General features: G+C 38.5%; 1 protein-coding gene across 1 annotated transcript in view; it reads right to left on the bottom strand.

Moving 5' to 3' along the window:
• Positions 1-6,099: 6,099 nt before the first annotated feature.
• SERPINI1 (serpin family I member 1) overlaps positions 6,100-23,549 on the bottom strand; it is a gene marked incomplete at its 5' end in the record, with an annotated part of 29,062 nt that continues 11,612 nt past the window's right edge. The window contains 3 exons of the mRNA XM_080916584.1: positions 6,100-6,213; positions 6,435-6,524; positions 8,731-8,817. Of these exons, the coding sequence (XP_080772710.1) occupies positions 6,137-6,213; positions 6,435-6,524; positions 8,731-8,817 (254 nt within the window). The 3' untranslated portion in view covers positions 6,100-6,136. The remainder of the gene's footprint in view (positions 6,214-6,434; positions 6,525-8,730; positions 8,818-23,549) is intronic.

Here is a 23,549-nt window from a genome sequence, read left to right as displayed (position 1 = left end):
GAGCCATCTCTTTACTCCCAAGTGTTCGGCTTATAATGCATCCAGTCGCATGTAATGTGCTTTGTGCCTCTCCATTTTCATCTCTCTGCAGTCAGGGTTCTCAGCATTCCTGATGCACATGACCCTCTCACACAATCTCTCATGTTGTGGTGATCCCAACCATAAAATTATTATTACTACTTCCTAAGTGTAATTTTACTACTGATAATCATAATGTAAATGTGTGTCATGGTGGTCTTAGGTGGCTCCTGTGACAGGGTCATTTGACACCCAAAGGAGTTGCAACCCACAGGTTGAGAACCACTTCTCTGGGTCCTCAAGGGCCAGTCAGTTCCTTGGGTGCTGCAGGTGCTGTCAATAGAGACATTTCTTTTCACCCGGACTCAGGATTCTCCTGCTTTCTACAGCATCCAAAAAAAAAGTGTAGCAATTTTCACATTGCAAGGCCCTTCACATTTTGACAGTACCTGTGTTGCTCCTGAGTGGTGAGGCATTGGCAGGGAGGGTGCCTTCGAATTTTCAACTTCCCCTCTTTAGCCATTCCTGCCCCCAATGTCCTCTCCTATAAATGCTTTTCTAGGCCAGCTGCTTCATCTGTGCCTTCCATCCTTGTTTCTGAGGGAGATTTAGTAGACAGCTATTGGCAATGAAGGACTCTGATCACAAGATTTGAAAGAAAAGCCACCAAGTCTGCCCTAGTGACATGGCATCAAGATCTCAGATATACAGAAAACTGGTACAGGAAGTTTATACAGTCAAGGATGGCTCCAAGGGTAAAAAGCACTTGCTGCTTTTGTAGAAGTTCTGAGTCTGGTTCGCAACACCAATGTGATGCCTCACAAGGATCTTAATTCTAATTTCAGGGGGTCCGATGCCTCTCTTCTGACCTCTGTGGGCCTCAGGCATGCACTTAGGCGCATGCACAGAAAAAATAATTTAAAAATAGGATGTAAATGTAGCTTATTTATGGTTATTAATATAGTAATGCAGTAAATTGATGGTACAGTATGTGTCTAGCTCATGCAAGACTCTGGTTAATCTCTAGTACCATACAGGAAAAAGTGCCAAAAAGATAAAACAAAGCAACAAATAGGTACCATGAATTTATATCCCAAATAACAATTTTAAAAGTTAATTCTAATGAAAAGAAAGTACAGTTAACATAAAAAAAGAACCATGCACAAACAAACTTAGTTTCAGTGTAGCATTATTTTAAACTGTAGCAATTCAAAATATCTTAGAGATCAAAATGTTATAAACAGCTTAGGAGTATTATTTATTCTTGTTAAAAAATAGAAATGTTATCACATGGTAAAAAGAAGTCCCAGAGTCACAGATACTAGCATCAGACTCTAGCATTTTTTTTTCTGAACACGTTTGCCTGTTTCAGGGATTCTTTACTCTGCTTTTATGTGGTGATGATGAGGCCATCTCTGTTAGTATCACTGAGCTTAGGCGAGTGATCGAGTGATCGTTTCGGGTGCTTTAATTAGCATGAGGTCCTCTGGGGCTTCTTCTGTGACTCTTCTCAATTGTGGTCCCACAAAGCCAGGAGCTACTGACAGAAATCTGAGCTAGTCTGGCTTAGAAGAGAAGTCACGCTCAAAATAATTTTTCACTGGCAATGATACCATCACTTTCACACATTCACGTATGAACCTGTCACCTGTTTGGTAGGTAGGGCAATACAGTTAGACTGTCACTTTATCTTTTTCAGCTCTGTAGCTGCCCACTGCATATGCAACTAATTGCTCCAAACCTTGCTTTACGCGTTTCTAAAACTGGCAATATTTCTTGCTCCATTTAATAATATTAAAAATTTGAATGAGAAAGCACCTTCAGAGTACAATCTACATGTAGATGAGTTTCATGCCATAAAAACAATCTTTTCTCTAATGGAGATTCCTCAAGCTTTGGAGTAAGTACCATCAGTGCCCTGATGGGAAAGTATGAATGGACTCCCATTTACAGACTTGCTGAGGAGACAAGTCTCCAGTGCAGATGAGTAAGCTCTCAAAACAAACATGAACAGGAACAGAAAAAAAATCAAGACACACACAAAACAAACCACACGTGCACACACACATCTATACCTCCCCACGTTTACATTCACTGACACACATACATATATACACTGAGATACAAAGTAAGACACACAGGGATACAGATGCACACACTGACACACACATGCACACACTGACACACATATGCACACACTGACACACATATGCACACACTGACACACACATGCACACAGAGATATACATGCACACAATGACACACACATACACACAGAGATACACATACACACAGACACACACATGCACACAGAGATACACATGCACACACTGACACACACATGCACACAGAGATACTCATGCACACACTGACACACATGCACACAGAGATACATATACACACACTGATACACACATGCACACAGAGATACACATGCACACACTGACACACATATGCACACAATGACACACACATGCACACAGAGATACCCATGCACACACTGACACACCTGCACACAGAGATACTCATGCACACACTGACACACATGCATACAGAGATACACATGCACATACTGACACACATATGCACACACTGACACACAGAGACACAGAGAGATTCATCCTCACACTGAGAAACCTACACTGAGACACACATGAAATACATAGACACACATCAAGGGACACATGCACAAGACAGTGATAAACATAAATCTACATGCATGTAAAGACAAACATAAAGACAATGGAATGGAATGATTTAGCAGTTTATTTTGAAAGCAGAAAAAATATTAAATTCTGTGAATAATATGTAAGTGGGCCACTTATTAAACAATAAAATCCTGTGGCTGCTTACCTGAAATTTGCCATTTGCTCCTTTTTATGCCTTTCTATATTGGAACCACACGCTTAATGATTCAATAACTGTTCAGAGATAAGGAACTGAGCCTGACTACTTAGACACATGTTCACCCAAGCCTGAAAGTTCTTTTTAATTGTGTGCTTTAGGCAACTGGAGATTTGTTTTAAGTTTATTACAACAATTATTTGAGATTATAATATAATTACTACATTTCTCTTTTTCTCCTTCCACACTCTCCTGTATCTTCCTTGATATCTCAAAATTTTGGCCTCTTTTATCAATTAATTCTTATTGAATAAATATATGCATTTTACACACACACATAATATATATACATTTCCAAGCACAACATGCTCATTCTGTATAATATTACTTCTATGTATATTTTATCAGCAGCTTTTTACTGTGCACCAGAACATTATCAGGTTATTTAGCCTTCCTGGAAGCTACTAGAAGAGTTGGGACCTTGGTAGGATGTTTCATTAACTCTCTATATTAGGAAAGTCTGCATCATTTGACTAAAGAACTGTGCATTATGTCTGCTTTAGAAGATGAACTATGAGGATGGCATCATGAGGCTCTGAGCTTAAGGCAAAGTTGCAGAGTTTTCACTAATATTTTTCCTATTCTTTCTTTTTTGGGGGCAAGGATTGTATTTTATCTTTGCTCAAGATTGCAGCAAAAATCTTTACTTCACAAAAACAACTGGTTTAGTTTGCCTGCAGCTATTAAAGGAAATGCTGATATCACTCATTTTAGACAAAAACCAAGACAGATTTTCAGATAAGAAAAGTGACTATCATTATTAATTCAATAGCTGATTATGTATCAAAATCAGTAAATTGTGTTCTATATAAGATGCATACATAATGCATTTCTTTTTATTTTCATTGTTCTTATAAAATAAATGTCTTGTGTATTTTACTAAACTCATATATAATATTTTAGCATTTGTTTGGACTTGATGGTGATATTAAAGTAGGTAGGATTATACTGACTACAATTACCCATTCCAGTTTGTTGCACACATACAAATAACTAAATTCAGTTACTATCAAAACCTTCAGAATGATTTTTTTGATTTCCTCCCAAGTGTAAGTTCATAGAAAAAACGTCCATTCTATGCATGATGTGTGTGTGTGTATGTGTGTGCATGTGCACATGTGTGTGTACTTATATAATTACCCATTGTAAAGAGAATGGAACAATTAGGAAATATGCAATGCTAATTTTTCAAGAGAAAGAAAACTATTGAAATTCAAGGCAAAGTCCAAAGAGAAATCTGAGGGCCAATGAGATGGCCTCATGGGTACAAGTCTTTGATGTACAATCCTTGATAACTCAAGTGTGATTCTGGGATCCCAAGGTGGAAAGACACAATCAATTTCCTACATTTGTCCTCTGCTTTCACATACATCCTGTGGCAAATGAATGTGTGTGCTATGATACACACACACACACACACACACACACACACACATACACACACACAGAGCAATACTAAGTTAATACAAAGAAAAGCCTGGTTAATTATTTCTAATCTTTCTGTCAGTGTGAGAACATCAATTTTCAACTAAATAACACGTAACTTATACATGCTGAAATATTTTAAGTGAAAAACTCCAAGTAGTAGAATTTAATCTTATATCTGTTCATAAACATAGCATTTGGGACTTCACAGCATCACATGATTGCATAATGATGTTTATTCTTCCTTACAGGCAATACATTGAACTGAGGAACATACAGGTTTATCCATATTGTTCATATTAACAAGAAGGATACAGAAATAAAACTGGTCTCAGCACAGAATGTAAACACTGAAATTACACCAGGCATCCAAGCTCCATAAATTATAAATGCAAACAAGAGCTCTACTCTATAGTAACATGAAGATTTATGAATAACTATAAGTCCTCTGAAAATATAAGCTGTAAAAGATTCAGTGTTAAGTACTGTGTCCTTGGATATTCATAAATTCTTTCATGGATATTGCCTATAAATGTCTCCATATTTTTAACAACTGTATTTCAAGTGTTGTAATATACAGAAGAATCTTACATTTATCTATAGGATGTGCTAGAAATACTTTGGAATCACACCGATGCTTGACAAGGGCATTGTATTATTAGTACAGATCACCTCTCGCCTTCACCCTGACTCTCTATAATCTCAGTCTGTGAAAATGTGATGCCGACTTCCAGTAACAATTTGCAACCCAAGTGACAAGCACCACAGCCCTTGGCCAAACACCTGTGACATCATTTGGATGTCTGAAATGTTAGAAAGTTGTGGTCCCTACTTTACCTTAGACAACCTGGATAAGAACCTGACACTATTTATCATAGGTGACCAGGTGTAAGTTTAAGAATCATTGATTCCATATGATGCACTTACCAGTGATTTTTTTAATAAAGTAATCACATCTATTTTGTTGGTACCTCGATGTACCTCTTGAAGCCTTTCTTGGGTATAGTCTAGAGAATGTGCCACTACGTGATTTCATTTTTGTGTGAACATCAAAAACTTCTCTAAAACTTAAATGGTACAAGGGAATCCCTCCGTGGGGCTCTTGATGCCATCCAGAATAGCTAATAAGATATCTGAGCTTGTTGTTAGAGTCATGTGGCATACTGACTCACGGCAAACTTTTAAAAATAAAAGATGCATACTTTAATAATTTAAAAGTATAATACTATAGTATACACAAAGTCAGTAAAGTCTGTTGGCCTTACGTATCCCATTCTTCTTCTTTCTTGGTTGTGGAGCCCTACAGTAAATGACAATCTCAACTTCTGTGGCTCAGTTGCCTCCCCTTCCCAGTATTGCTTACTACGTACATGTATATTGCTCACTTTGGTGTTGACTCTGCCTGATTATGAAGAAACTCAAAAACAACAAGGATTATTGATGCTTGTAGGATTATTTTACTACAGTTCCTAAAGAAATAGCACAATTTTCAAATCTCAGATACAGTGCTATATAGACAACTATCTCTACAGTTTAAAAAGTTGTTTACACTTCCAACACGTACTTTTATTTTACACAACAGCACAACAGACACAATGCAACATTGGGACCATAATCTTTATACTGATAACAGTTTTTGGACAGGCTAACATATATGTCACATGGACTACTACTATTCAAAACTATTTTAAATATTTCCTTAATACTTTAAAACAAAAATCCTAAATGTATATCACTTGCAAACACAATGTGCTTTGTTTCCGCTGTCTTTGGACTCAAACGACATCATTTAAAGTTCCTCAAAGTCATGGCCACTTGAGTTCATTGTTTCGGGGTGCATGACTCGACCCATGAATAAGATTGTACCTGCATTGGTTTGAAAATGAACAGAAAAAAAAAGAGTGAAAAATAACCATGAGACATATATTTCCTTTAATCAATGTTTGCAAAAGTAAAAATATGCATTATTTTACTTTTTTAAAAGCATAAGAACATTGTAAACAATCATATATATATATATATATATAATTTAAAAATAGCATCTTTCAGGCTTGTGAAATAATGTTGTATTCACATAAAACACTCACCAGTTTTCCTGTTCTTGATAAGAAATAAAAATGGATGGTCGACAATAACCTGAGGGTACAGCACAGCCATCCTGCTAATTGCAATCATTCCTACGGTGTAGAGAGAAAGTAATTACAGATCTATGGATGTGCAGAGACTCATGAGAACTTTCCAAAAAAAAAAAGAAGTACGCCTATCCCTTTCATAAAAAGGCAACAATCTACAGAAAGCAGGTGTTTTAAGACAGAAGTGTTTGAAGGCATTAACAATTTTTCCATTCATTTATGTATTCACTTTACGTCCTATTGAAGACACCTTCTTTCCAATCCTCACTCACATGGTCTCACCCTCCAACACCCTCTTCTTCACTTTTGAGAATGGGGCGGTCCCCTTGGGTACCAACCCACCCTAGCAGGTCAAGTTACTGCAGAACTAAGGCTCATCCTCTCTGACTGAGGCCAGGTAAGGCAGCCCAGTTAGGAACATGTATCCTCAGCCAGGTAACAGAGACAAGGAGAGCCCCACTCCCATTGTTGGGGAATCCACATGAAGACGAATCTCCATATCATCTGTGTGTGGGGCTGGTACCTAGGCCCAGTACAAGCATCCAAGGGTTCAGGTTAGTTGACTGTTTGAGTCTTGCTGTGGAGTCCCTACCCAACCCTTTTCCAAATTCTTCAACACGGCATTAGCATTTATACTTGACATACTAAAGAAAACAAAACAGCCATATACAAGTAATTTCTTCCATCTACACCAACCAAAATGATGATGTGATTTACATTTCCTGTTGTAAAAATTTCATCCTTAGTTCTGGACAAATATTTGTATTTTAATCAGACTGCCTTCTCTACTAGGGGGAAGAAAGACAAAATTGTCAAATTTAAGGAAGTCTTTCATAGTTTCAAGATATTTCTGTTGTCTGTAGGAAGTGTTATACATAGCAGTTCTACGGGATAATAAAGGAAAACTCAGCAGTAAGAGAAGTGAGTTATTCAGGTTCCTACTTATTAGCTATGAGTCTGCTTAGTTTTCTGATGATTCTAATCATTTTTATATAAACAAAAGGCTACTTCCTTATCCTCTTGCAAGTATTGTTATCACTGATGAGGGTATAAATAATATATCACCATGTAACAGAGCGCTTTCCTATATTTGATTTTATCTGTTTAACACTTAATAGGAGTGATCCTAAATTAGTAAGAGGAAGCAGGAAATGCAATGGTGAATCATTCTTAGTTATCTTGGGAAATCTCAACCATCACAATGATCAAGGGTGGAGCTGGGAAGAAGGCTCAATCAGTGAAGTTTCTGTCCCACAACCACGAAGACCTGAGCAGGGGATCCTTAGCATCCATGTAAAAAGCTAGGCATGGTCAGATGGGGTGCATTTCAATTCAGTGCTGGGGAAGTAGAAAAACTCTTTGAGGCAGGTTGGCCTGCTTGTTTAACTAAATTAGTAAGGCTCCAGGGTCAGTAATAAAAATTGTCTGAAGAATAAGATGGAGAGTTATTGAGAATGATATTTGATGCCCCACCTCTGCCTTACAAATACCCTCTGACATGCATGACTCTCAATGTGTGTGCACACACGTATCCATCACACACAAAAATGAAGACGGATAACTAACTGCTATAATCTGGAAATGAAGTAGAGTTCCATTTAAAACTTGATAATTTGAAATTATTTCCTTAGCCAGGCAGTGGAGGTGTATGCCTTTAATCCCAGCACTCTAGGCTAGAGGCCAGCTGATTTCTGAGTTCCAGGTCAGCCTGCTCTACAGATTGAGTTTCTGGGAAGCTTGGGTAACACAGAAATCCTGTCTCAAAAAAACCCAACCAAAACAAAACAAAGAAACAAATCAAAATGTTATGAGCATTACTATTATTATTTAAACATGCTTAAAATATTTTATATCTAGCAATTCTTACTTGTATGCCTAATTTTTCAACACCAACTTTCTACAGATAAAAATTAATAATAATAAGGATTAAAATTAATAATAATAAGGAAGGAGAATAATGTCTGAGTATACATTAAGAGGATATTAAAAATGTTTATGCAAACATCCCTGCAGGAGGTTCTTTTCTTAGAGCTGCCACTCTGAGATGCCTCCTTGGGAGACTAGGTATGGATCCATTTCACATTCTATTGAGAACGCTCTGGCTGCTTTAACATCTTTTTGACTTCTGACTTGGAATAGAGTGTCCTCTTTGGTATGGTTTCTGAAAGGGATCTCCATTTCCACCCAAGACTGTTTAAAACTGTAAGTTTGGAAGAAGTAAGAAGCTTTCAGAAAACTTCTCATTATCTACCGGAGGCTGCGGCTGCTTCTGACCCTTCTTCATTAACCTCGATGAAGGACTTGTGAACAGCTTTGGAGAGGAACAGCTCTTTTTTATCTGAGAAGAAGAAATTTAGATCATTAGTGACAGATACAAGGAAATATTTGACACTCAGGATAAGTGAGTTTGAGAGCTCTGAGACACTAAGATACTGACATAAGGAATCAAGATGATGGCAGACCTTACTTATGGGACAGCAGCACTAGCAATGGGTATGGTTTAAAATTTGCTCTAACTTTGTAAGTAATTATTAATTTCCCAGTGTTTATTCCTCTTTTCCTTAATTTCTGGGGATTGGGGAGCAAAACTCTGCTGTCAATAGTGAACTCAAATGATTTTATAATTCAAAGTAAAAATACATTATCTATTGCTAAGTTGAAATAGGAAGTATAGAATGAAAACTGGCGAAGACCCAGAAATAAAAAAGAATATTCTTTTCTTAAACTTAATAATTTTATAATAATATAGAGGCAATTAACAAAAAAATAAAATTACATCTGGTTGATAAAAACGTGAAAAGGGAAAAATATAAGATGGCATTCAAGTTTGGTTTATTGTCCTCTCTGAACATGTGAAAATGCATTACCCAAGGATCATATTAAAAACACACTTTTTTTAAAAAATAAAAGAAAGAACATTTTCTGAGTTGAATTGCCTGTCTGCTCACTTTGGAATTAATGCCATTTGGGTTTTATTTATGATCCTTAAGAATTCATATTCTCAGAGCTCATAGGAATGAGTACATAACTGTATTGAAAACATGGTCTTAAAATGAAGTCATTATTGAGCATTCTGATTAAGTATGACACTTCTCATGAAGAGGACTTTGAGCTAAGATAGTTTCAGAGAAAAGTAGAGATGGAATGTTTAGTTTCATGGGTCAATTTGCCCAAGCTTTAGTACTTAGATACTTAAACAAACATTCTGGATGATTCTGGGAGCATATTTTTGCATGTGATTTAACATTTAAATTGGTGAATTTTTAATAAAGCAAATTGCTTTCCCATTGTGAGTGGGCCTCATCCAACCATCTGAAGAAGTCCTATTAGAACACACACATCTTTTATAAGCAAGGAAGAATTCAGGCAGTAGATTGCTTTAACCTCAACTATAACTCATAATACGTGGGTAAATTGCTAAAAACAAACCTAATATCTATTTACCATCTATTGATCTATCTATTGTCCATTACCTACCTATCTGTCTGTCTGTCTATCTATCTATCTATCTATCTATCTATCTATCTATCTATCTATCTATCTATCATCTCTATTGATTTAGCCATCTAATTATCTATGCCCTATAAAATGTAAAATTATCTATCTATAAACACATACCTAAAACATATTGTTTAGGTACATTTATACACACATATATGTACACACATCTTATATTTCTGAAGAAATATAACTAATGTGTGTGTGAAGATAAATAAAGAAGCTGTTATCTAAAAACAAAGGAAGGAGACTCAAAACATGTCAATCCCCCACTCCTTTTCTGAAGGTAAACAGAGGACAAAGGATGTAGGGGAGTGTAGAAGAAACAAGAGGAAAGGAGAAAGAGAAAACTGTGGTCTGGATGTAAGATAAATGAGAATTATATATATATATATATATATATATATTATACAAGAGAGTGTTTTATATATATAAATATGTATATACACATGGTGTATGTATAATATGCAAGACAATAATATTTATGTATTATATGTAAAATTATGTGTGTGTATATATATATATATATACATTCATACATATAAATGGCTCCCACCTTCCTCCCAAATGAGAAAATTCTAATGCTTTCAAAATTTTTAGTGTGATCTTTTATCTGTAGAACTAGTGGCAACACAAACTTCACACTTTTTGATAAATTATTTTATTCAAATTAAAATACAATTACATAATTTTCCCTTTCATTTCCCTCATTCAATCCTCCCATATACCTCCCTAGGTCTTTAAATTTCATGATATTTTAAAACTTTTGCTATACATATAACACACACACATACATATATATTTGTATTTAGGGATATATATTTCTAATATATATGTATATTCCTAAATACATAAATACCATCTACTCAGACAGTATTATGTTACTTCTAAAATGTGAGTTCAAGGCTGACCAACTCAGAAAGACTGAGTTGCACAGTCTGTGATATTTTGTTGTGAAGAACCTAGAAAACTCTAAAACTTATTCCAGCTTTGAGTTCTTAACTATTCTCCAAGATGAAAGCAAAGCAGGGAGTAAAAAAAAAAGATGAAGCCTAACATGCATGCCAAGTACTTGTGAAGAACAGAGATCAGGACAAAGGGATTCTCAAGTGTGCTCTGCTCCATTACTTCTCCCCTCTTCTTCAGTTCTAGGAGGTCTAAGTTAAAGTGCACATAAATAACTGGCTTGTTATTATCCAGCACCACTTGCAGAAGGTGCACATATACAAATGGTAGGGTAGATGGTTAGGTTGGTAAATTGCCTGCCACAAAAACTTGACCTGAATTCAGATCTTCCTAAGCACCCACTTGTCAAGGCAAGTGTGGTGGGCACACAGAACAGAAGGAGCGCTGGGCCTTCCTGGTCAGCCAGCCTGGCCCAGCTAATGAGGTCCTGTCTCAACAGTAATAATAGTGATAATAATAATAATAATAATAATAATAATAATAATAATAATAATAACAATAATAATAATAATAAACGTGGAGTATTGAGGAATAAACCTCTTGTTGAGCTCTGGCCTCTACATACACTTGTACAGATGTGTACCTGAACATGCATGTACACCTGAATACACACACACACACACACACACACACACACACACACACAGACAAAGGCATATAGAAAGAAGAAAACCCATGGTTGATTTACCATTAGACTGCTGAATAACTTATAATTAACTCCAACCTGTTTTTCATTTTCCTTCAAGCTTTCAAAACCACATAATTATCTTCTATATGGAAAACAATGCTCACGAACTCTTTTGGTATGTCTGGTAAACAGCACCTGATTATTCTGAATAGTCATCAAGGTCTCTACAATGGCTTCTATGAAAATACACCTAATAGGAATCCATTTTCTTAGATTATAGTTAGTAATAATTATCACATTATTAAACAGCCTGTTTCACATGCTTTCTTACAAAATACATTTGATAACTAAAAGAAAAAAAACGCAACCAAAATTTATGTGAAACATCAAGAATAATTAGCTCTCTTAAATCCTTTTTGTTTTTAACCTAACAAAAGGGGAAATATAAACCATTTTATCAATCAAATATTTTAGATGGTTGAAAACAAACACATGAATCCAAAGGGCATGAAATGGATACACAATCCAGCAGGTAGCTGATAACTATGTTCAGATTCTGATTCTTTTTTCATTTGGTCAGTTAATGGAAGGTCATGAATCAAGACAGTTATGTCCCTGAATGCAAGAGCAATAGAACCCAGCCCTCAGGGTAATGGATGCCTACCTGAACAGCTGAGCCCCACTCAAATACAAGTTTACAATGACACAGAATGATAGTTCAGCCATGTCACCTTGCAGAGCAGAAACTGCCTGCAGTAGCTCTTAGATCTACCCTAACATATGCACTGGGCACCTGGAAATAAGGAAAACACGGCCCCTTTGATGTGGCCTGCATCCAGATGTTGGAAGGATAGGAAAAGGCTGACTGACGGACAGTAAGTAACTAACAGTGAAATAAGAGTCATGCTTGTTACTGTAGGTGATAACAGGCTGTACATTTTCCAAAAGACTACACTAAAGAATTCCCAAATGTTTGTAGTAGTAGTAGTCATTGTTTTGGTTTGTTTTTACCAAACACTGAATCTGAATTAGTGTTTAAGGAGATAGATGTGTTTAGCCAGACTTCATCATTAGTCATGAGCCACTCAAGTCTCGAAGATGAGCCTGATGACTTGCGTGTGTTCGCATAAAGGCTCCGCAAAGCTGTTCACTGCCATGCCCTGTACACCATACACTAGCACATATATGCACACAAATAATAATAAGTGACGAATTCTTAAAAGATTTTAGAGTTGGCAAAACTGCACAGTGGATAAAGGCACTTGCTCCCTAAGTCTAATGACCGGAGTTCAATCCCCAGGACTCACATGACAGAAGGAGAAACCTGACTCCCCGGTTGTCCTGTTTTTCTCCTGTGCACGCTGTGACATGTGCTGTCCCTCCCCAAATAAGTAAAGGAATGTAATTTAGAATTTAAAAATTTTAAACCACTAAACACACACACACACACACACACACACATATGTGTGTGTATATATATATATATATATATATATATATATATATATATATATATATATATATATTCAAAATTTTACATGGTACATGATTCAAATGCAATTTCTCTATTATTTATGTCAGCTAGAAAAATCAAAACTTTTAATTAAATGTAGTAGAGGGAGACATATAAATCTCTGTTCCCTATTTGGCAGCGGCTGTCACAATATATCAGAGCAAGGGGCTGGGAAGGTGGCACAGCTTGCACTATTCAGAGGAAACCTTTCTGCATGGCACCATCCCATGCAAATGCAACCGGATTTGTAGCAGGACTCTTCCCATTTGCCATCGCCCGCCCTCTGCCTGCCGCCTGCTCCTCAGGGTTATCTCCTATGTGCACATCTCCCAGCTCCTCCACAGGCAGCCGCTCTGTGTTCATAGCCACTGCAGATTCTGTCCTGCGCTCTGTGCTTTATACCAGCTGAGTTTACAAACGCTCCCTCTTCGCTCCTGCTCTGCTTTCCCACATGTTCCTTGACCTTTGTCCTCCCTAAGGATCAGAATTTACCCCCGGAGACTTTTCTCCCTTTCCTTTGATTCCTGATCTTTAGATTAGACCTGACCAATCCTTTCCAATGGATGCAGAACCTGATTCTATGAAGCTTTTCTAATATATGATACCTTCATTAATGCATAATGGCTGCCTCCTCCTGGACTGCCACCTTCCTTAAGGCGATGGCTATGCTATTCATTGAAGCGCTCCTAACATCTGGCATGTGGATGGGTCTGAAAAGTGAACTCCTGGATAGGGAAAGGATTTTTGCTGATGTGTTATTTTCTAGTTTTAACCCAGCACACTATGCTAGATGGGATTCAGGCAGCGTTTAATGAAAAGTTCTTTCATAATGTGAGACTTTGGGTGTGCTAGCGTTTTTGACAAACCATGGACAGCATGACCACAGTTCCACTCACAATTATGCCTATAAGATTTATTTTATTATAAAATGCATCATGTTAAAACAAACGGAAAGCTCCAAGAGAAGAACAATAAGAAAGGGGAAAAAGCAGGAAAGTCACATGCTTTAAAAGACCTAAATATTGGATCAAGTTTAGAAATAATGAAAATATGCAACTTTGGGGATAGAAGGTGGGGCTCCCTCTAGAAAGTACCAGAGACCTGAGAAGTGAGAGACTCCTGGGACCTTAGATGAAATGCCCTATATCAGGGAGAGGGAACCTGTGGAGTCCATTTTAGTAGAAAGAAAGACAGGGCATCAAGTGGAAGGGTAGGGTTGATATCCCACAGCCAAAAGCTCTGACCCAGAATTGTTCCTGTCTGAAAGAACCGCAGAAACAAATATAGAGAAGAGACTGAGGGAAAGGAGGTGCAGCGACAGGCCCAACTTGGGATCCATCTCAAGGGGAGGCTCCAAGGCCTGACACTTTCACTGATGCTAAGGTATGCCTAGCATGGCTGCCCACTGAGAGGCCCAACAAGCAGCTGACTGAGACAAAAGCAGATACTTACACCCAACCAATAGACTGATGATAGGGAACCCTGTGGCTAAATTAGGCAAAGGCTAGAAGAAGCCGGGAAGAGTAGCAGTCTTAACTAACCTGGACACGTGAGATCTCTCAGTCACTGAGCCACCAACCAGGCAGCATACACTAGCTGATACAAGGCCCCTGACGCATACACAGCAGAGGACCTCACTGAGAGAAGATGTGCCTAAGGAGAGACTTTAGGACCCAGGGAATGGGGAGACATAGAAGAGGGTGGGGGTAGAGTGAATTTATGTCTTCCAGGAAACAGGAGGAGGAGAAATGGGATGAGGAACTGTGGGATGGTAGACTGTGTAGGAGTAACGACTCATACTTCATCCTGTGACATTGTATGGCAACAGGAGCCCTCTGTTCTGCCAAGACATATGACCCTCAAGGGGCTGCATCTCTCCTGTTCGATTCATCTCATCTCCACTTCACACACTGCCCCACACCAATCAGGCACTTAGATATTTAATGCACTTAGAATAACAGGGGCAGTGAAGAAATGTTTACTGTGATTTTTTTTTCTCAGCAATTAAAGCAAAGCAAATGGATACTATTTTGTGGGGGGGGATGTAATATGAGAATATGTATGCATTTGTGTGAGTATGAGTGTTTGTACGGATGCACATGTATGCACACAGACACTGGGGCTCAACCCTGGGTGTTGACCCCTGAGAGCTGTGTACCTTGTTTTGTGAGACAAGGTCTCTCAGCAGCTGGGAGCTCACTATTAATCTAGTCGGGCTAGCCAGAGAGCCCTAGAGATCTGCCTCTACCTCTACCCCCTTAGCACTGCCAGCCTAGCTTTTGAATGTACATTCTAGGAATTGAACTTAGGTTCCCATGCAGTTGTGTCAAGAACTGTATCTCCCAAGCCTACAGATAATCGTTTCTTTTCTTTCTTTTAAAACTTGTTTCTCTTTCCTTTTTCTGATTGGATATTCTCTTTATTTACATTTCAAATGTTATTCTCTTTCACCCCAATTCCATCCCCCCCCCCTTCCCCTACCCCTCCTCTTGCCTCCATGAAGCTGCTCCATCTCCTAAACACCCTCTCCCACCTCAGCTATTTACCTACACTGGGAAAATATGCCTTCACTGGACCAAAGGCCTCTCTTCCCATTGATGCCAGACCATGCCATCCTCTGCTACATATGCAACTTGAGCCATGAGTCTCTCCATGTGTGCTCATTAGTTGGTATTTTAGTCCCTGGGAGCTGTGGAGGGTTTGATTGGTTGATAATGCTGTTCTTCCCATGGGGTTGCAGACACTGTCAGATCCTTCAGTCTTTTTTCTAGCTCCTTTACTGGGGTACCCTTGTTCAGTTCTGTCAGCACATGGGCTCCTAACAGCCTTCCATCCTGGGCACTGCAGGTACTGCTGTTCAGCGGTTGGTTCTACTTCCCTTCAGGCTGCCAGAACCCAGACATTTTGCAATGGATAAGCAGAGAAAAGCCAGCAAACCTTAGACTATGCAGAGAGGAGCTGGGCAGAAAACCAAATCCCTGTAAAGAAAGCAGGACAAAGTACCAAGACATCCACTCCATAGCTGAGCTAATGTATACTGAGCCAGCACTTCATTTGTGTTATTGTGTAGGGCACCAAGACTCTGAGGATCTGAGGAACATATCCTGCTGGCAGGGTGGCCATCAGTCAAGTGTTGGCCTCTACTTCCTTTGTGGCACTTTTCTGAATACAGCCAATTTAAATAGACTTCTGTGTCACCAAGGGCAGGCTTAAAATAACAAATGAAGGGAGTATCATAGCAGAAGTCTAGAAAAACAGTGCCTCTAGGCACTCCTATTTTTAGTTTCAGCCCTACCCATAAACTTTAGAAACATTTCCCTGAGTCTGACTTCTTTAGATTAGAACACTGTTTGCATTCATTCAGATTTTGTTCCAGAAGCATAAAGTATTCACTGTTCGTTCAGGTACTGAGTAGCTACTATAAACACTAGCATACCGTAGACACTCAGCAGCCTCTTCCTTTATAAAGGCAGGTGGGCATAAATAAAAGAACACTAATAAAGCAAATCCACAAATGACCATGGTTTCCAGAGGTGGTTCATATACTTGGGCGAACAATGTTACGAAAATATGTTGGTAGGTAACAGGGGCAGTGGAGGCATCTACTTGGAAGAGTGTTAGGTAAGGAAAGATGGGAGAGTCAATAGGAACTGAAACCAAGAGAATATAAAGAAACCAGTCAGGTGAAGACCAGAAGGTGCAGGAGAAACCAGTGCAGAGACATATCCAAACTGAGCATGTTCAGGCTTGACTATGGGAAGCAGAGTGGAAAGCAGGGAGAAGAAGCCTCACAGAAACCCAGGCAGCTTCCATTGGGAGGCTCCCTACACTTCGTCACCTAGCTTCCATGCTGTGGCAGCACCATGCTGATCTCTGAAGAAAGAGTGACCTTTCTTACACAGACACAAGCTTTGGAACAGCTTGTAGCTCTGGGGCAAGTGAATAATCAACAAGACAATCCAAGTGAAAGGTGAAATGTGGTGACAGTTTTATGTGTGAAGCCCTACCAGGTTACACTTGAAGAGAAGGAAACTGACTAGGAAGAGAGGGGAATGGCAGGCAAGGGTGACAGCTGGGATGGTTCTGGAAGAATAAGCAGAGGAGTCAAAGAGAAGGAGGCAAGGTCGTTCGGCACAGCATTGCAATTACAAAGTGAGAGAAATAGCAGGGAAGACTTAAAGGTCTCCATGGAGTGTGGACTAGGAAGAACTGGGTGAGCAGCAGACAAATGGTCTCATGCTATGAGTCTTGCTCATGATGTCAGAGAGCCAAGACTTTATCCAGAAATAACAGCTTATGTTTGCTTTAAGTTTAGAAGATACTATTGAAGAGATCATTAAAATGAGCAAATACATTGGGGCAGGAAGATCACATTCATTTTACAGTAATTAGAGAAAATTTAGGAATAGAAGTTGAGTTGTGGCAATGAAAAAGGAACAAGCCCTCTGGCTTACAATGGAAAGAGAAAGAGGAACAAGGGAAAGAATACAGGAGCTAGGCTAGCATCAATCTCAAGTGCTTGCATTTGACCTGAATATGCCTTTCACTGTGTCTTTTTAAGTCCTTTATTTTATTGGCTTCTTTATTAAAGCATTGTACTTTATGCTGAAGGATTTAGTAGTCTCATTTTCTGGCCCCTTATACTATCCAGGAAGATTACCTATTAATCCAAATGTCATTCATTTCTATTATAAAAATAGCCCTCCTCTATACAAGGATCCTTGCTGCAACTATCTGAGCATTTTAAATAGAACCCAAGAAGAAAATGATTCTCAGTACTGAGCATTTTATGTTCATTGTATGAGTCTTTACTGTGTTTTATGTTAATGGATTTTAGCATCAGAAGCAATGGATATCAAATTCAGATGAAGAAGTCAACATAATGAATATTGAACAGCCTACCACATTCATATCTGCATCTACTGAATACTGAGTAAGTTAAATTGATGGACACTGAGGAAACATGTGTCCCAACCAATGTTTGGGACATTTATATTCTGCCTGGGATAGCTGGGTATATTAGATGCATAAATAACATACATATGAAATAATATGTGTGATTTATAGCAAAGAGGAACATAAAATACCAAGGACTTAATGAGTGACTTCTTCTAGTTGATGTGACCTCAGTGGCTTGACTAGGCTATCTGGAGGTGAGGTGCAATTCAAATGAAAGAGATTTCCCAGATGTGAGAACCTGGGGAGACAGGAGGTACAGGGGAAGTTCAGAGTCACCAGAACATAGGCTAAGTAGAGCTTGGGAGGGAGGCATGAGAATCGTTTGTAGAACGGGTAAATGTCTCCACAAAGCAAAGGTTTTGAATTGGTGCCACAATGACCTGAGAGTGAGTTCTAAGGAGATTAATCTTGGCAATGGAAGATTACAGAGAGATTGGAATCTCTTTAGCAGGGTACTGAAGTAGCCTAAGGCGACAGTAATAAGTACCCAAACAAGAGTGGATTCAAAGGGCTAAAAATGATGGAGACTACCAGGAGCTTAGCAAAAAGATTTCAAGTCCCTTAGCATTGCAGTTTATAACAATGTTGGACCATTCTTGAATTCCTTCAGATTTACAGGTTGACTATGCTATTAACTTGTTGTTTAAATAGTTTTCTAAAATATGAAATACAACTTTGTGGACAAAGTAATACATGTACAAGTTTATATTACAAACAGTACTAAGATCTGTAAGAGATAAAAATTTTGGGCAAGTGAGATGGTTCTATGGGTCAAGTGCATGCCGAAGAATCATGGGAACTGAGTTCTGATCCCTAGTTCCCATGTGAAAAATACAATACGTCATCATCCCAGCCCTAAGAAGAGTCAGATGGATCCCAGAGGCTCCCTGGGCAGCCAGTGTAGCTCAAATGACAATGGCTAGAATCATCAAGAGATCATTCATAAAAGAAGGTGGAGAGAAAAAGGGGAAGACACCCAGGGTTCCTTTACTATCCACATATTTACATGGGAATGCTTTCCTACACACACACACACACACACACACACACACACACACACACACACACACAAAAATGATAATGAAATAAATACTCCTTTCACTTGGGAACATATATCCCCATTCAAGAGGCAAGAGTTGTTGTTACTTTCTAATTGCTCAGAAATATTATCAGCATTCAAATACTTCTTTCTATTCAGACTCAAAAGTGTCTATACTTAACTCTTCTCAGTCTTTTGCAAGGGGTCTTAAAAGACTTTTGATTTATTTTCTTTTTTTTTTTCCATTATGGTTTCTCTAATCTATGATTTCCCATACTCTGGTAACTGATAACATTTAGGATTGGGTAGTTAGTCAAGTGGGAGTCCGTGCTGTGTTGTTCAGAGGAATCACTGGCCTCTACTCAGAGACTGGGATTGTTTCCTATTGTGATGGACAAGAAGATCTTGAGCTACTGCTGACTCTTCTCTGGGTTTAATGTGGAAAGCATACTTGACTTTTTGAGAGCCTGTGTTTTGACAGAACATTTCTCTCAATCTTCCTTGTATTACTTTAGGCTGCTATGTCTCATCCCCCCTCCATAAGCCTTCTAAACTTTGGACCTAGAGACAATGATCAGTGGCTCGAAGAACCAGCTACTTTCTAAAGTACCCAGATTTGATTCCTAGCACCAACATGGCAGCTAACAACTTTCTATAACTCTAGCTTCAGAAGATCTTCAACTTTCTTATGGCCTTAGAGTGCAATGCACCCATGTGATACAGAAATAGACTTTCGTGCTATATACCCTTACAAATAAAAACAAACAAATAAAAGCTTTAGAAGTCTTTCATGCTTCTTTCTCTGGATCAGGTAAGGTTTCCTTAAATTTTTAATATGGTAATTTTCTCATATGTTTGCCTCACTAGCAGCTGTTTTATGAAAATAAGAGATACAGCATGAAATTTCATCCATGTTATATATCATTAACAACCCCACAAATCTTAGGAGAGTAGAAAGTATTAGCTAACCACATGCAAATATTCTTATTGAGTCCTTGTGGAGGTCAGTTAGAATTACATAATTATTGCATGCTGATACTAGATTTTTGATCAAGATGCCAAACCATTCAAAAAAAAAAAATTCTTCAACAAAAGGTGCTGGTGTAAGTGGATGACTACATACAAAAGAATGCAATAAGATCCATATTTTATCAATCTGCACATAACTCAAGTTTAAGTAGATCAAAGACCCCAACATAAAACTGGATACACTAAATCTAACAGAAAACAAAGTCAGAATAGTCTTGAATTCATTAGTTCTGCCTCTAAGATCAACAACTGACAAATGGGACCCCATGAAACTGAAAAGCTTCTGTAAAAGCAAAGACACTGTCAATTCAGTAAAATCCCACCCTATAGATTGGGAAAAGATCTTTACCAACCATATGTCTTAAAGAAAGCTAGTTTTCAAAATACATAAAGAACTTAAGAATTTAGACATCAACAAACCAAATATCCTAATTTAAGATGAGGTACAGAGGTAAAAAGAGATTTTTTTTTTCAACAGAGGAATCACAAATGGCTGAGAAGCACTTACAGAATTGTTGAACATACTTAGTCATCAGGGAAATGCAAATCAAAATGACAATGTGGTCCCATCTTGCACCAGAACAATGGCCACGGTCAAAATTCAAGTTATATCACATGCTGTAGAGGATGTGAAGCAAAGGAAACACTCTTTCATTGCTGCTGAAAAATTGTACAACCACTGAGAAATCAATCTGGTGTTTTTTTTTTTTTTTCCAGAAAATTGGAAATAGTTCTATCTGAAGACCCAGCCATATCATTCCTTGATATATACCCAAAAGATGATGCACCATACCACAAGGACACATGCTCCAATATGTTCATTGCAGGTCTTATTCACAATTGACAGAATCTGGAAACAAACCAGATGTCCTTCAACTGGAGAATGGATACAGAAAAGGTGGTTCATTTACAAAATAAAATACTACTCAGCTATTAAAAACAACGACATTATGAGTTTTGCAGGCAAATGGATAGACTCTGAGTATGTAACCCTGAGTGAAGTAGCACAGGCCCCTAAGGCCTGGTATGTACTTCTTATAAATAGATGTTAGCAATAAGGAATATGATATCCATGCTGAAATCCATAGACCCAAAGAAGCTAAACAAGAAGGAAAGCCCATGCAAGGAGGCTTGAATTTCACTCAGAAGGAATAAAATAGTCATAGAAGGCAGATGGAGGGATGGATCAGAATGGGTAAAATTATGGGGAGGGCATTGGTGGGGGGTGTTCAGTATCAGATATGGGAAAGGACAGGAGTTAAGGCCAGAGGGCCAGGAGAATAAATACAATTCTGTGGCTGGTAGGAGTTGGGGAGTTAGGGGGCTTCTCTAGGACTTGCCAGAGATGTGAGATAGAGGGATAGGCTCCCACAACTCTATGGGGGTGAATTTACCGGAGACTCCCTAGCAGTGGGAATACAGAATGTGAGGTACCCACTTTCTGTTGCCAAGTTAAGGGATAAGGACATCAACCTACCCACAAAACATTGGCCCAAAATTTGTTTTGTCTACAAGAAATACCGGAATAAAGATGTAGCAGAGACTGTCCAAGCAATAGCCACACTAACTTGAGATCCATATTCCATGGACAAGCGTCAATCCCTGACATTGTTAATGGTACTCTGCTATGCTTGCAGACAAGAGTCTAACATAACTGTCTTCTGAGAGGCTCCACCCAGCAGCTTTCTGAAACAGATGCAAAGACCCACAGCCAAACATTGGGCAGACCTCAGGAAATCTTATGTAAGAGTTGGGGGAACAGTTGCGGGCCACAGAATAGATAGGAACTCCACAGAAAGGCCAACAGAGCCCACAACCTGAACCCTTGGGGGCTCTCAGAGACTCACATGTGATGGAACACAGACTGGCACATATGTAGCAGATATGCAGTTCTGTCTTCATGTGGGTCTCCCAAAAACTAGAGCAGGGCAGAGGAGAGCTACCTTAAATCTGTTGTTTGCCCGAGGTCCCCATTCCCCTAACTGGGCTGCCTTGTCTGGCCTCAGTGGGACAGAATACCCTGGCCTTTAAGAGAAGGAGGCCTCCTACCTCTCAGAGAAGAAGAGTATGTGGTTGGTAAGAATATGTGAGGAGCATGCTGGGAGGTGAGGGTCAGCAATTGGAATGTAAAACAAATAAATTGATTAATTTATAGAAACATATCTCTTATATTTCATGTAGGTTACAACCTTAAATCTAAAGATAATTAAGAGTAAGTAGTAGTAGTAGTAGTAGTAGTAGTAGTAGTAGTAGTAGTAGTAGTAGTAATAGTAGTAGCATCAGTAGTAGTAGAGAATCCCTACCCATCAAGGTTTTCCTGTTATTTGGAGAAATGAAAAATTAGTCACCAAAAAAGGATTTGAACTATGTAGAACAGAGCATGTGGTACCCAAATAAACAAGGCTAAGAAACTCCACTGAAATTAGAAGAGGCAGAGGCAATCAAAAGAATGGTTTGTCGAGAGGAGTAACAGGAAAAAGAGAGGGAGAAAGGAGGAGTAATTGAGGTGGCTGGAACGCTACTGTTTTACCAAACTACGCATTCAACAATCAAAGAATTCTCACGGCAAATTGTGAGGGGTTTACTTTAGAGGCATTCAAACAACCCAAAGCCTCAACAGGGTGGTATTCAAGATGACTAGTGTCAATATGGTTGGTAACTGACTTCCCAAGAACTGTAGTATATAAGATGCACCCTAACACTCTGGATCCCTCAACCTGTTTCAGTCTCAGCAGACACTTACTGGGTTCCAATTCTTTCTAATAGGTCTGATCAAATGAGTAGACACTTTGCTTATGGACAAATAAAACCTCTCTGTAAGGTTTTAATTTCATTCTAAATCCACAAGCTATCATAACAAATATTAATGGTTTATGTCTCTGTCATAGTAAAAGCAATAAAATATTACCTTATAAACCTAAATATGTCTAAAATTATGTCACACTGACCACAGTGGTTGACTTGCCTTAGCAGAGCTAACCTCTCAGTGGTAGCAGGTGTTATATTTGGGTAAAATATCTGCCTGGATGCTTGGGAGACAGTAAGGAATCACTGTAAAGAAAGCAGAATGTAATTATCGAGTAGGAACTCTACCAGCATAGTAAGATAAATGCTCTAAATTTACAAAAAAGACAGCGTGAAGATTTTATGCTGTGCTTTAGATATGAATATATTTCTGACTTAGGTACAAAGATACTATAGGATTGTTCAAGTCTCTACCAGTCTGGCCCTCCTAACTATGCCAAAGAGATGCTTACAGCTCTAGGAATTGGGACATGAACTCTGATGACATTTGCTAAAGGAAAATTTATCTGTCTTCTGTATACATGTATATATACTGTATAGATAGTATAGTCATGTATACAGTAGGCACTTAGAGAATGTCTTGGTGCTCAGCGTGTCAAGCTCCCTGAAAGAGAAGTAGAAATTTCATTGCCA

Source organism: Micromys minutus (genome assembly GCF_963924665.1).
Source record: "Micromys minutus genome assembly, chromosome: 4".
Lineage (NCBI taxonomy): Eukaryota > Metazoa > Chordata > Mammalia > Rodentia > Muridae > Micromys > Micromys minutus.
This window is presented reverse-complemented; position numbering and strand designations above follow the sequence as displayed.